The sequence below is a fragment of the Cydia fagiglandana genome, chromosome 25 (genome assembly GCF_963556715.1).
Source record: "Cydia fagiglandana chromosome 25, ilCydFagi1.1, whole genome shotgun sequence".
In the NCBI taxonomy this organism is placed as follows: Eukaryota; Metazoa; Arthropoda; class Insecta; order Lepidoptera; family Tortricidae; genus Cydia; species Cydia fagiglandana.
Window position 1 is genome coordinate 8,827,836 of NC_085956.1, and position 12,811 is coordinate 8,840,646.

At 38.0% G+C, this 12,811-nt stretch overlaps 1 protein-coding gene across 1 annotated transcript in view; it reads right to left on the reverse strand.

Annotated features, from left to right (window-relative positions):
• Positions 1 to 10,250, reverse strand: part of LOC134677027 (uncharacterized) — a 58,652-nt gene extending 48,402 nt beyond the window's left edge. The window contains exons 1-6 of the mRNA XM_063535447.1: positions 10,097 to 10,250; positions 6,739 to 6,946; positions 5,627 to 5,936; positions 3,537 to 3,702; positions 2,613 to 2,752; positions 721 to 853 (exon numbers count right to left, since the gene is read on the reverse strand). Coding sequence (XP_063391517.1) covers positions 721 to 853; positions 2,613 to 2,752; positions 3,537 to 3,702; positions 5,627 to 5,936; positions 6,739 to 6,946; positions 10,097 to 10,210 — 1,071 coding nt within the window. The 5' untranslated portion in view covers positions 10,211 to 10,250. The remainder of the gene's footprint in view (positions 1 to 720; positions 854 to 2,612; positions 2,753 to 3,536; positions 3,703 to 5,626; positions 5,937 to 6,738; positions 6,947 to 10,096) is intronic.
• Between the last annotated feature and the right edge of the window lie 2,561 nt (positions 10,251 to 12,811).

Consider the following 12,811-nt stretch of genomic DNA (forward strand, 5'->3'; position numbering starts at 1 on the left):
TCAGCACTTAATGTTATGTAAGTGGGCCTTGCACCAAGGTGCAAGACGTCGGATACGTCATTACCAAACTTAAATGGAGCTGGGCGGGACATGTTGCCAGGCAGAGTGATGGCAGATGGGTCAAGATGTTAACGGAATGGTGGCCGCTTACAGACGAAAGGAGTGCCTGGCGTCCATTGGCTCGTTGGAACGACATTCGGAAGACTGCGGGTCACTTCTGGATGAGATTGGCTCGGGACCTCGAAGAGAAGCTTATGCACAGCAGTGGGCGATAAAAGGCTGATATAATGATGATGATGATGATGAAGCAGACCTACCTTAATGACAGCAGTGTAGATAGCTTCACCAACACACTCCGGCATGGCTTGGAAGAGTTCAAGTTTCACAACATACCTGAGCACTTAATGTTATGTAAGTGGGCCTTGCACCAAGGTGCAAGACGTCGGATACGTCATTACCAAACTTAAATGGAGCTGGGCGGGACATGTTGCCAGGCATAGTGATGGCAGGTGGGTCAAAATGTTAACGGAATGGTGGCCGCTTACAGATGAAAGGAGTGCCTGGCGTCCATTGGCTCGTTAGGACGAGATTCGGAAGATTGCGGGTCACTTCTGGATGAGATTGGCTCAGGGGATAAGTGGAGTACTCGAAGAGAGGCTTATGCTCAGCAGTGGGCGATAAAAGGGTGATATAATGACAATGATGATGAAGCAGACCTACCTTAATAACAGCAGTGTAGGTAGCTTCACCAACACACCCCGGCATGGCTTGAAAGATGTTAATGTTTCTGGTGATGGCCAGAGTAGTTTCTGTCATACCGTAAGCTTGGAGAACTGGCATTGCGTTTGGGAAACTGAAATTTGTCAGTTTGTTTTATATCCTCGTGCTGCCCATCGTACAAAATTATAGCCAAGGAAGTTAGAATGTTGTTGTATTTTCAATTAGTTAGGTTGAATTTCATTTGTTCGAAAAATTTACGAGACAAATGAAATGCTACCTACTTTGTTTTTAATTAAGGTTGACATTCCATCGAAACTGAGTGTACATCCTAATGTACATTGGGTGGCACGAGGATAGGACAATTTTTGTAAAACTCTATGTCTTACGATACAAGTGCGAAGAATAGGAAATTCGCAACGACCAAAGGAAGTGATAAAATTCGCCACTCGTTGCGACTTTCTTATTCTTTGTAGTTGTATCGTACACCATTTAACAGTAGGTACATAAAATGGCCCTTCAAATTTTTGACGTAGTTACGTAATGTGCTTATTATAGCACATGGTGTCGTAATGTAGTACCAGATTTACAGTGTGTATTGTACAAGGTTTTATAGTATGTACCTACATATGGCCATTATTTTCTTCATAAGAATAGAATTTTATTTAATCAAGTAGGATTTTACAATCTCTTCTGCATGGTCAAGGTATAGGTATATACAGTGAAACCTGGTTAATTGGCACCTGCATAAATGGAAAACCTCAATAATTGCAACCAAAAGTCCGGTCCCGGTCCCTTGAGACCAAAAGGCCTCTATAATTGAAATTTTGGAACCTCTATAATTGCAATTTAGATTTTAGTGTTTTTCGTAATTTTGCCTCTGTAATTGACCACATCGCAACTAAGACCTCTATAATTGACACTGTGTTAAAAAATCCGTAATAATTGCTCTTTTTTTTACCTCTATTATTGAAACGAGTCTTACTTATTACCTCTGTAATTGAAATAATGTAGTTGTAGACAGCAGAAACAATATTTTAATAGCAACGATCATTTTATTTATATCTTCATCCAGAATTCAATTTATTTATTGGGTATCTATCACAGCCTATAGTAGGTGAAATAGTTTTGTTAAAATCAAAAACAAAGTATGCTTTTTACATTCTAATAAAACTTTCTTCTACAATTCAATGGAATTTTTAAACCCAAATGAAAATAAAAAATAAAGAAAATAAAGTAGTAATTAATGTAGTGTAAAAGTGCAAGTATTGACAGAAGCTATATATAGCTTTTTTATAGACTAGAAACCCAGAACGTAAGCGTGTAAATCTACTTTCAATGGTTATTTGCACCTCTATAAAAGAAATTTGTCAGAACGCAACCTCTATTAATGAAAACCTCTATAATTGACACAACGATTTTTTTGAACCTCGTTAATTGACACGACCTGCTTAAATGAAAAACCTGGTTAATTGACAAAAAATGGCCGGTCCCTTGAGATTGCAATTATCCAGGTTCCACTGTAAATTAAAATTAAATTAAAAAATAAATAACAGCTTACAAAACACAAAATTCAACAATACCGCTCTAGAGCGGTAAAGTAACACCATATGTGTAATTGGTTTGCAGACTATAGAATGTATTATAGTAGTATACTATAGACCAGCGGTTCTCTCACTTTTTTGGTGACGGAACCCTTTCGACAAGCGAAATATTTGACGGAACCCCAAATTAAAAAATTTCGTTCGTCACTGTGGACCGGATACACCTATAGAAAAGCTGGTTTTTTTCTTATTATTACAAGTATATTTTCGCGGAACCCCAACAGAGGCAACGCGGAACACACTTTGAGAATGGCTGCTATAGAGTCTATAGTATAGACTATAGAAACCTACATTTTCTGTATAGCGTTGCTAACTTCACTGCTCAATGGCGCAGCTCCGCAGTAAACCAGCATGACTGAGCTGACGTCGTATTTGATATCAGTCTTCGTTAACGCCACTAATATAGGGGGCACCACTTGCGCTACTGTCACCTGGAATATACAAAGTTACTAATAAATAAGTATTCTTCAAATTTTACATTGACACCCTTGGGTAAGTTTCGGTTACTCGGTAACTCATTTTAGTAAAGCGGTCTGGGGCCCCAGAGGGCCTAAAGGGGCCCATTGATTAACAGTCCACCGGACGGTATCGGCCTGTCAGTTAGAACAAAATTTTGACAGTTCCGAATAACTGACAGGCCGATACCGTCCGGCGGACTGTTAATCAGTGGGCCCCTTAACCAAAAAGAGAAAGAGATATATAATGTAACTGCGTTTAACATAAGTAAAGTCTAAGAAAAAAACGTGCCTTGAAAAATCAAGAAAAATTATGCTCGAATAGGTCAGATGCTTCTGGTAACGGGGAAAGTCCAAGGAAGGCGACCACGTGGAAGAAGCCCAATGCGATGGACAGATCAGATCCGCGAAGGCACTAAATCTAAAATCCATGATGCACTGCACACGGCTGAAGATCGCAACAAGTGGAAGGAGTAGTCCACAAAATAATTCGTGGAGGCCACGACCCTCAGCAATGAGGAATACGACACAAGGAGGAGGAGGAGGTAGATGGCGCCATTTACCTTTCTTTTGGCATATAATCGTGTAGATGGCCTCACCGTGTGATATTTAACAATTTTAAAACATATCAGTGAAAGAACATGGCTCAGTCAAATGGAGTTCTAAGAGCCGATTTTTAATAATAATAAAAAATTATTTCATCATTAATATATACATTGTACATATATATTCTGTGCCATAACTTTAAAATTTTACTGACCTTATATTTCTCAATGGTCCTCAAATATAGGTCCATCTCGAACCTAGGCAGGAACACTATGGTCCTGCCCTGTGAGAGGCCCATTAGACCAGCCATGAGACCCATGGCGTGGAACCATGGGTTCACGGTCAGGACTATAGGTTCGAATGGCGGTTCCACTCCGGGACTGAAAAGTCTTATTATTAATATACAGTATGTAACTGAACGAAAAGCAATTACTCAAAGCCGTTAATGTTTAGGTCATACTGAGCAACTTTTACTATGGGACCAACCAGTGTTGCCAACTCGGATTTTGAAAAAATGCTAGACTAATGTCCACCTATGCTAAAAAATTCTAAAATATCACTTGAAATTAGACACTTAAAACAGATACTTTTTTCAAATTTACCGCCTTTTTCTACTGACAATATCTGCTTGACCAACTTGATATAGTCCGTTGACGTAAATCCGTCCACAAAAGTCAAAATTCATATGAAAATATGAACCACATAAGGCGATGGCGCATATTGTTGCTGCCAAGTTGGTGCAAACTTGGCTTAGACTAAATTATGCTAAAAAATATGCCAGATGCTAAATGGAAAATTTTGGTGCCAAAGCGAGTGAAAATATGCCAGATCTGGCATCATTTATGCCACTGGGACCAACTCTGATGAAAAGATGAAAACGCGAAAAAAAAATTGGATGTTTCATACATTTTGCTGGTCTGATGTTGAACTTTCCTATGGGAGAGTCAATTTTTTTTTGCTTAGTATGACGTAAACATTAACGGGTTTGAGTAGGTAATTGCTTTTCGTCCAGTTACATACTGTATATTTAATACATGGGTAATATACAGAATAGTTCGTTTTTTTAGCATTAGAAAGAACTTGCAAGAAGGTAAGCGATCTAGACATGTCTTTTAATTGAAAAGCGCTTTTTAAAAATCAAAAAGTATTACTTATGAAAGGAAGAATATAAATGATCGTATTAGATTCATAATTGTTACATATTTACAATTAAAAGACACATCAAGATTGTTTACCTTATTTCTAATGCCAGGCGTGGCTCACTCCGCGATTTCGTCGCTTTGCTACAGGTAACTAAAAGTACATCCGTTTGGCCCCAATTTTGGGGTTTGCCATAAGCCGCGCGTGGCGCTGTCGCCACCTAGCGGCCATATCTCTGCTGATCGTGACAGACGCGTTTTGTTAGAGATTGAGTCTTCTGTACCTAGTACTATTATTTATTCTGTGGCATTAGACAGAGACAAGTGGCGGGAAAGAGGGGCATTGCCCAGCAGTGGAATACACTAATAGGCTAATTAAAAAAAAATCTTTAGGACATTGCTATCTAGAAGATGAAAAGATGAAAACACAAAATTGTGACGTCCCATGGGTACAAGGTACCTTATAGGTTGGCGCTTACCATTCAGGGTGATTTCGGGGTCGTGGAGCAAGAGAGCCAGACATCATACAGAATCCAAAGATGAGCCTAATGATGTTGTTAATTATTGTTTATCACCAATAATGATGATTATTTTCGAGATGACAAGTAGGAAAAAACATTTTTGCATACAATTTGGTGACCCTACTCAATGTGACGTCTTGTCGCTTTCCATACAGCGTATGTCAAAAGTCATAGGGTGGCCATAATTACTTTGTATAACATTAATTTTACTTGAAAAATAAATATGATTAAAGTAATTATCTTTTAATCAAATACTACCATATCCTCCTAAGGCCCTGCCATACAAATGAAAAATCCAAAATTTGCCATTGCAATTTGAACCTATAGTGTCGGAAATAGTGATGATTTTGCGTTGTTAGAAAATAGAACGAAACTTAGCAAAAGCGACTCCGTTCCAATTGAATAGGATTTAAATTTCGAACCGATGAGGTACTATAGGTAGGACCGTGGGCCTTAGGAGGATATGATAATGTGGATCATTTACAGAGTCAGAAAAAGTGGTTCTGGATCACGACCCCGAAATCACTCTGTATAATTAACGCCGCTCCAATATTATTGCGGAGCTATGCGACGTAAGCGCCAGCCGCCATAAGGTACCTTTTTCCGTGGAACGGCACAATTAATGAAGGAAAATACCTACTTACTGGCAAAATGTATTCAAGCAGTTCAAATGGGTTAACATAACTCCTTTAGGTAGCCCTGTCGTGCCTGAAGAGTATAAAATAAACGCCAAATCTTCTTGTCCGTTCACATCAGTGGCCATAAAATCATGATAACTCACATTCTTCTTATAAATCAAGTCATTATAAGATACCTCTTTAGAATTGTCACCGTAGACTATGATTTTTTTAATGTGCCGAAGTGATTTGAATGTTTTTTCGTGAGTTTTGAACGCGGCTTCGGAGCAGATGATGTATTTTGGCTTCGATATGCCTAGTACGTGGGTTATTTCACCTGAAATTAAAGGAAAAGTCTAAAGTGGCCCACTGATTAACAGTCCTCCGGACGGTATCGGCCTGTCAGTTAGAACAAAATTTTGACAGTTCCGAACAACTGACAGGCCGATACCGTCCCGCGGACTGTTAATCAGTGGGTCCCTTAAGGGAAGAAATTGATCGCAAGGAAGGCATAGGACAAGAACTCTAGTATTTTGGCTCCTCTACACGATGGGCCAACGCCACTCCAAGGGACGCATTTATGCGTTAGAGGGAGAAAGTGATATTGCTATCTCATTTTACCGCATGGCTGCGTCCCTTGGAGTGGCCGGCGTTGGCCCATCGTGTAGAGGAGCCATTTGGTATACCAGTACGTCAAGCGTGACTCACTCCGCGATCTCGTCGCGTCGCTATAAGTACATGCGGTCTACACCAATTTTGGTGTCTAGGTTTAGTAGTTGCCGCGCACTGCTACGGAACGGACGTCCGCTCGCGATTGCGCTGTATCTCTCATAACAGACGCGTTTTGTTAGAGAGTGAACCTTCTGTAACTAGGTATTATTATTAATTGTGGCTTTATCAACCTTCTGTAAGTGGCGGTGTTCTCCCCCACAAGACCAAGCTAAGTCTGCACAGATTTGACTTTATCTCTCTGTCGCACCTGCAGCGGGCGGCGTCCTGTCTCTTTTTTACTTGTTTCGCGTGCAGGTTTTAACTAAACTATTTACAGCGACAGAGTGTGGAAGAGCGTCGAATTCCATGAAATAATGGCACGTCCACACTTTGCCACTGCCGTTAAAATAGAGTGAATAGTAAATTACCTTTTGTATAATTCATATTGATAGTAGTCAAAACAGCTCCTGACAAAATAGTTCCTATAACAGAACTCCAAAATTCGACGCGATTCTCTGAGCACAGCCCTACCACGTCTCCTTTTCTAATCCCCATGTGTGTGAGGGAGACAGCTAGGTTCATGGACTGCTGGGCTATCTGCCCTAGGGTTGTGACTTCGTGGGTTTGGCCATTTATCTGAAATTATAATAACATTTTTATTTATCAAATTTAATTTACAGTAGGGTATTTGACTGTTAATTATAAGATGTAATAATGTTTTGAAAAGATGCGTCAAGCCGAGTTTGTTGCCGGCCCCATATTGGGATACCCTCCTCCAATTGAGGGGGGATTTAAATCTTCTCGGGGCAGAGGTGTACGGTTGGAGCCGGTAAGGGTTTATTTGACGTTCATAAGCGCATTGTAATATGCCTACTTGAATAAACTATTTTTTTATCTTTTTATATTGTATTTAAAATACATTATTTTACACCATGCATGAAATAAATCACCAGAAGATTAATAGAGAAACGTAGACGGTAGTTATTTTTAGACACATTTTATATTTTAAAACCCGTATAAAACTATATAAAGAGTAGGTAATTTGATCGTGACGTCACATGCTAGTGTTTCATATAAAAAACATAGTAGCAAAATCGTTTTGACAACTCTAAAAAACCGGGCAAGTTCGAGTCAGACTCGCGCACGAAGGGTTCCGTACCATAAAGCAAAAAAAAAAACGAAAAAAATGCAAAAAGAAAACGGTCACCCATCCAAGTACTGACCCCGCCCGACGTTGCTTAACTTCGGTGAAAAATCACGTTTGTTGTATGGGAGCCCCACTTAAATCTTTATTTTATTCTGCTTTTAGTAGGTATTTGTTGTTATAGCGGCAACAGAAATACATCAACTGTGAAAATTTCAACTGTCTAGCTATCACGGTTCGTGAGATACAGCCTGGCGACAGACGGACGGACGGACGGACGGACAGCAGAGTCTTAGTAATAGGGTCCCGTTTTACCCTTTGGTTACGGAACCCTAAAAAGAAACTGATTTGACTAGTATTCAAATACCCTATTACAACCTAGGTAAATAAAGTTATAAAGTAGGTACGATCCTGGCCTATATACCTATTCGTCTTTGCTATTACCATCTTATCGCGATTGTTTATGTAAACACTCTTAAGATAAAACATATATTTTAGAAGCATGCGAATGTAGTCTTTATTGCGTTGAACTAAGGAACATATTCCATTGTGATAATTTTAGAGTACCTAGTAGTCATCTTAGTACTAAGTTCTTTGCTCTCTGTTGATGTACCTTTTGTCCCTATCTGTACCTATTTGAACGAATAAGTAGGTACTTACAGTCAGCATCTTAGGTAGCATCCAATGTATTCAAATAGTTCGGTACGCCATACAAATAATATGGTGTACCGAACTATTTGAATACTTTGGATACTTCCTACTATATGACGGTGACTTGTAGTACTAAGTACTAGTCAGGTACCGTACCCTCGCTATACAGGGTGGCCCATTTAGATCGATCAGTATGGGAAAATCTGAAACTATAATAAATAAATATTATTTTATATCTAGTGAATCTCTAATTCATTTCTCGAATCGCAGCGCCAGCCGCCACAAGGTACCTTTTTCCATGGAACGTCACATATCTTAATTACTATATCGTAGGTAGGTATGTAGTTAAACTCTAACGGCTCGATTCGGGAAATGAATTAGAGATTCACTAGATATGAAATAGTAAAGTTAAATCTTTACTATATCGTATCTAGTTAATCTCTAATTCATTTGGCAAATCGCGCCGTAATTCATTTCCCGAATCGAGCCGCGAGAGATTGGCTCACTAAATAGTCTAATAAAACATGGTCTTCTCTTCCCAGAGTGACACAAGCCTACGTCATAATAACATGGCCGCTATATATAGCGCTATCGCATATTATCATATAGCGCTGTCGCATGATGACGTAGGCGTGTGTCAGTCACGTGACCTAGAAAAGACGGGAAGAGAGTACCAGGCGGAGTATATTATTATACCATTGTGCATTGGCTCACTATATGTTTTGTCAACATTAATCTTTCGGAAACTGAGCTCCTCTAAAGGTTCTATTTATTTGTATTTTTTTGTGTATTTTGCCTTATAAATGACATTCCGAACCAGTTTTGAATAGGTAATAAACCTGAATACAATCGTGGACCTTTGACCGCATATATTTGCATAAATATACGAATTTACAGTTCACTGTATATATCTTGTTTGTAAATATATGATTTTTATAAAACACACATTTTAGCGACGAGCTCTAAACAAAATTGATTTTTACTACATGTTAATGTTATGTTATGTTATACAGGGTGGAAAGATAAGTCGGGCCCTGGAGGGAAACTACCTTAAATCCTTAAGCTGGCTCATTTTACTTAAAGGAGACATTCCTTTATTTTTTTAAAGAAACAAAACTGCATTCGAAGAAAGTTTCCTTTTTCCTTCAATGTGTCTTGAATGTCTAAAAAAATCTTGAGTACTAAATATTAGTTTTTATGGATATTTTGTACGAAAGACGAGTGTAAGACCTAATGTTTCTTGGAGAAATATTATCATTAACATTAACTGTATCGACTAGTAGAATAAAATAGTGAGTGTTTATTTTTTGGAATTTTTATCGGGGTCGAGTACCGAGCGAGGTAAGCGAGTTTTAGAAAATCTTTGAATGTAGTTTTATTTCTTTTTAAAAATAAAGGAATGTTTCCTTTAAGTAAAATGAGCCAGCTTAAGGATTTAAGGTAGTTTCCCTCCAGAGTCCGACTTATCTTTCCACACTGTATAGTGTTAATTTATTTGAATGATTTATCTATTATTTTAATTTATTATACAGTGTGTAAATTCAAAACGGGCAATAAATTATAAGAAATATAGAATTTATCCATATAATAATTAATTTAGAGGTACCTAATACATTTGAATATTACCCCGTAGTACATATACAGCGGGGAAATACGGCCAGTCTTCAGGGCGGGGTTTTATCTATATTTTTGTAAGTTTTATTATGTTTGTTTATTTCTTTCTTTGTTTCTATCAATAAAAAGACCCCGTAATTAATTTATGTTTACCGAGCAGCAATGTACTGCAAACATTATAAAACATAATATTACATGACATTACGAGATACAAGCTTTTTATCTTCGAAGTTCTTTCTAAATAACGAAAAACTAATGTACCTCTACTTGTATAAAAATAACTAAACACATCTGAAGCTGATTGTATGTATCATGAACGTCATAAAGATACACAAACATAATAACAGGAAAAACTAGTATCTAACATAAAAACTTACTATTTTTCCATCCTTGAATTCCATTAATCTATCCAACATATAGTGTCCTAGATGTAAGTGTGAAGGCACCACGATATCTGTAGGTCCGTATATGTAGTTTTTATTTCTTAACATTTTGATTGATAAAATACTGATATATGTTTAGTTTAGCGTTGTCTGTGTCGCGGTTGAGATGGTACTGAGATATTTGTGTATGTTCAGTGTTGCCAACTAAGATTTTGAAAAAATGCTAGACTAATAGTGTCTAGATTATGCCAAAATTATGCCAAAGATTTTTGAAACACCTAATACCTATGCTAAAAAAGTGCTAAAATATCACTTGAAATTAGACACTTAAAACACATCCTTTTTTCAACTTTACCGCCTTTTTCTACTGACAAGATCTGCTTGACCAACTTTATATAGTCCGTTGACGTCCATCCGTCCAACAAAAGTCAAAATTCATGTGAAAATATGAACCACATAAGGCGATGGTGCATATTGTTGCTGCCAAGTTGGTGCAAATTTGGCTTAGACTAAATTATGCTAAAAAAAATGGAAAATTTTGGTGCCAAAGCCAGTGAAAATATGCCAGATCTGGCATCATTTATGCCAAGATGGCAACACTGTGTAACAACATACACATGGCTTGCGTAATAACATACTTACTGCTAAATTATACACCGTGAGCCCACTATAAACTCGGACTCAGATAGATTAGATTAGTAAAGGTCTCGACTGCATTTAGAGACTAAAATCTCATAGAGTTATAGTTCGTTTTTAGGGTTCCGTACCCGAAGGGTAAAACGGGACCCTATTACTAAGACTCTGCTGTCCGTCCGTCCGTCCGTCCGTCTGTCACCAGGCTGTATCTCACGAACCGTGATAGCTAGACAGTTGAAATTTTCACAGATGATGTATTTCTGTTGCCGCTATAACAACAAATACTAAAAACAGAATAAAATTTAAGTGGGGCTCCCATACAACAAACGTGATTTTTGACCGAAGTTAAGCAACGTCGGGCGGGGTCAGTACTTGGATGGGTGACCGTATTTTTTTCCTTTTTTTGCATTATGGTACGGAACCCTTCGTGCGCGAGTCCGACTCGCACTTGCCCGGTTTTTAGCATTAGAAAGAACTTCGGAGAAGTAAGCTTGTGGCCCCAAATCCGGCACTTTTGGCGGTAATCATTTGAAGTAAATTATATGTATTGACCATGCTACATCAGATAATTCAATAATTATTAACAATTAAAGAGCCTGATAAAAACTGTACGCTTGCTTCTGTGGAGTTCTTTCTAATGCTAAAAAAAAAACAAACTATAGACCAAGAAAGTACCTAAGCTTGTGGTTCCAAATCCGGCACTTTTGGCGGTAATAATTTGAAGTAAATTATATGTATTGACCATGCTACTTTAGATAGTTCAATAATTATTAACAATTAAAGAGCCTAATAAAAACTGTACGCTTGCTTCTGTGGAGTTCTTTCTAATGCTAAAAAAACGAACTATAGACCAAGAAAAGTCTGCATCGATATCATACGCCATACGCAGTGCATGTGTCCACAGTTGAGTTGGTACCGAATACGGATGTTATGTTTGTGTATATGTTGTTTGTTATGTGGCTCGCGTAATTACATATCTACTGCTTAATTATACACCGTGTTTTTATTGAATTCCGTTAACTTCGGGGTATGGTTAAGTACGTTTAAGAGAACTAATTGGCATAGTGAATAAAAAAAAAAATAAAAAAAAAATCAAGATAAAAAGTTATTAAATGTAGCATATAGCGTTGTTCTAACACGGGTATTACATTTAACTCAACCAAACAATTGAAATCTGTCACATATCAATGTCATTTCGAACATCGATCGACCGAGATTGTACTTTAGTTTAGGAGCAAATGTATGAACTCATTCTAAACACTAATCAATATGTAAACCGGCCCTAAGGCAAGTGTACACGGTTGTAGAGGCCTTATAGGAAAAAATACATATTGAATATCTCCGAAATGGAGTTAATTAGAATATCGGTGTCTTTGAGAAAGTTACTCAATTTAAGCTCAGGAATGCACCCTTTAAAATAACGGATATAAAAAAAACACGGTGTACACCGTGAGGTCCGTGAGCCCATTATTAAACTCGGACTCATATATATTGTAAAGGTTTCGACCGCATTTAGATACTAAAATGTCATACACGGTGTAACATGAGGAAACCGAATAATTTTAACAGCGTATTCTGATCATATATATGAGACAAAAATGTCCTATATAAACTTTTTTGAAATTCGCCTAGTTTCAGAGATATTCTTAATAGATAGATAGAGATTTAAAACAACACTTACACTGCGTGGGCTATCAAAATCGCTGCAGACTTTTTTTGGTCTAATTCTATCTGCTCTCATCTACGAGAAAAAACAATGTTTTCTTTCTTGTAAAAAATAACTAGAGACTGATGACCCCACAGTCACTCATTGTTGAGTTTTGCGGGGCTATGACTATTTTTAAGAATATACGGTTACTAAATGCCGGCGAGTCGAACCAGTCTAAAGGGGCCCACTGATTAACAGTCCGCGGGACGGTATCGGCCTGTCAGTTGTTCGGAACTGTCAAAATTTTCTTCTAACCAGGGGTGCGAAACTCCTGAGATCGGCCAAACTCGGCTCCGCTCGGCTCAGCATTGCTCCGAGCAATTATTAGGGTTGGCACCACTTGACTTCCTTTTGCGTGCACGACC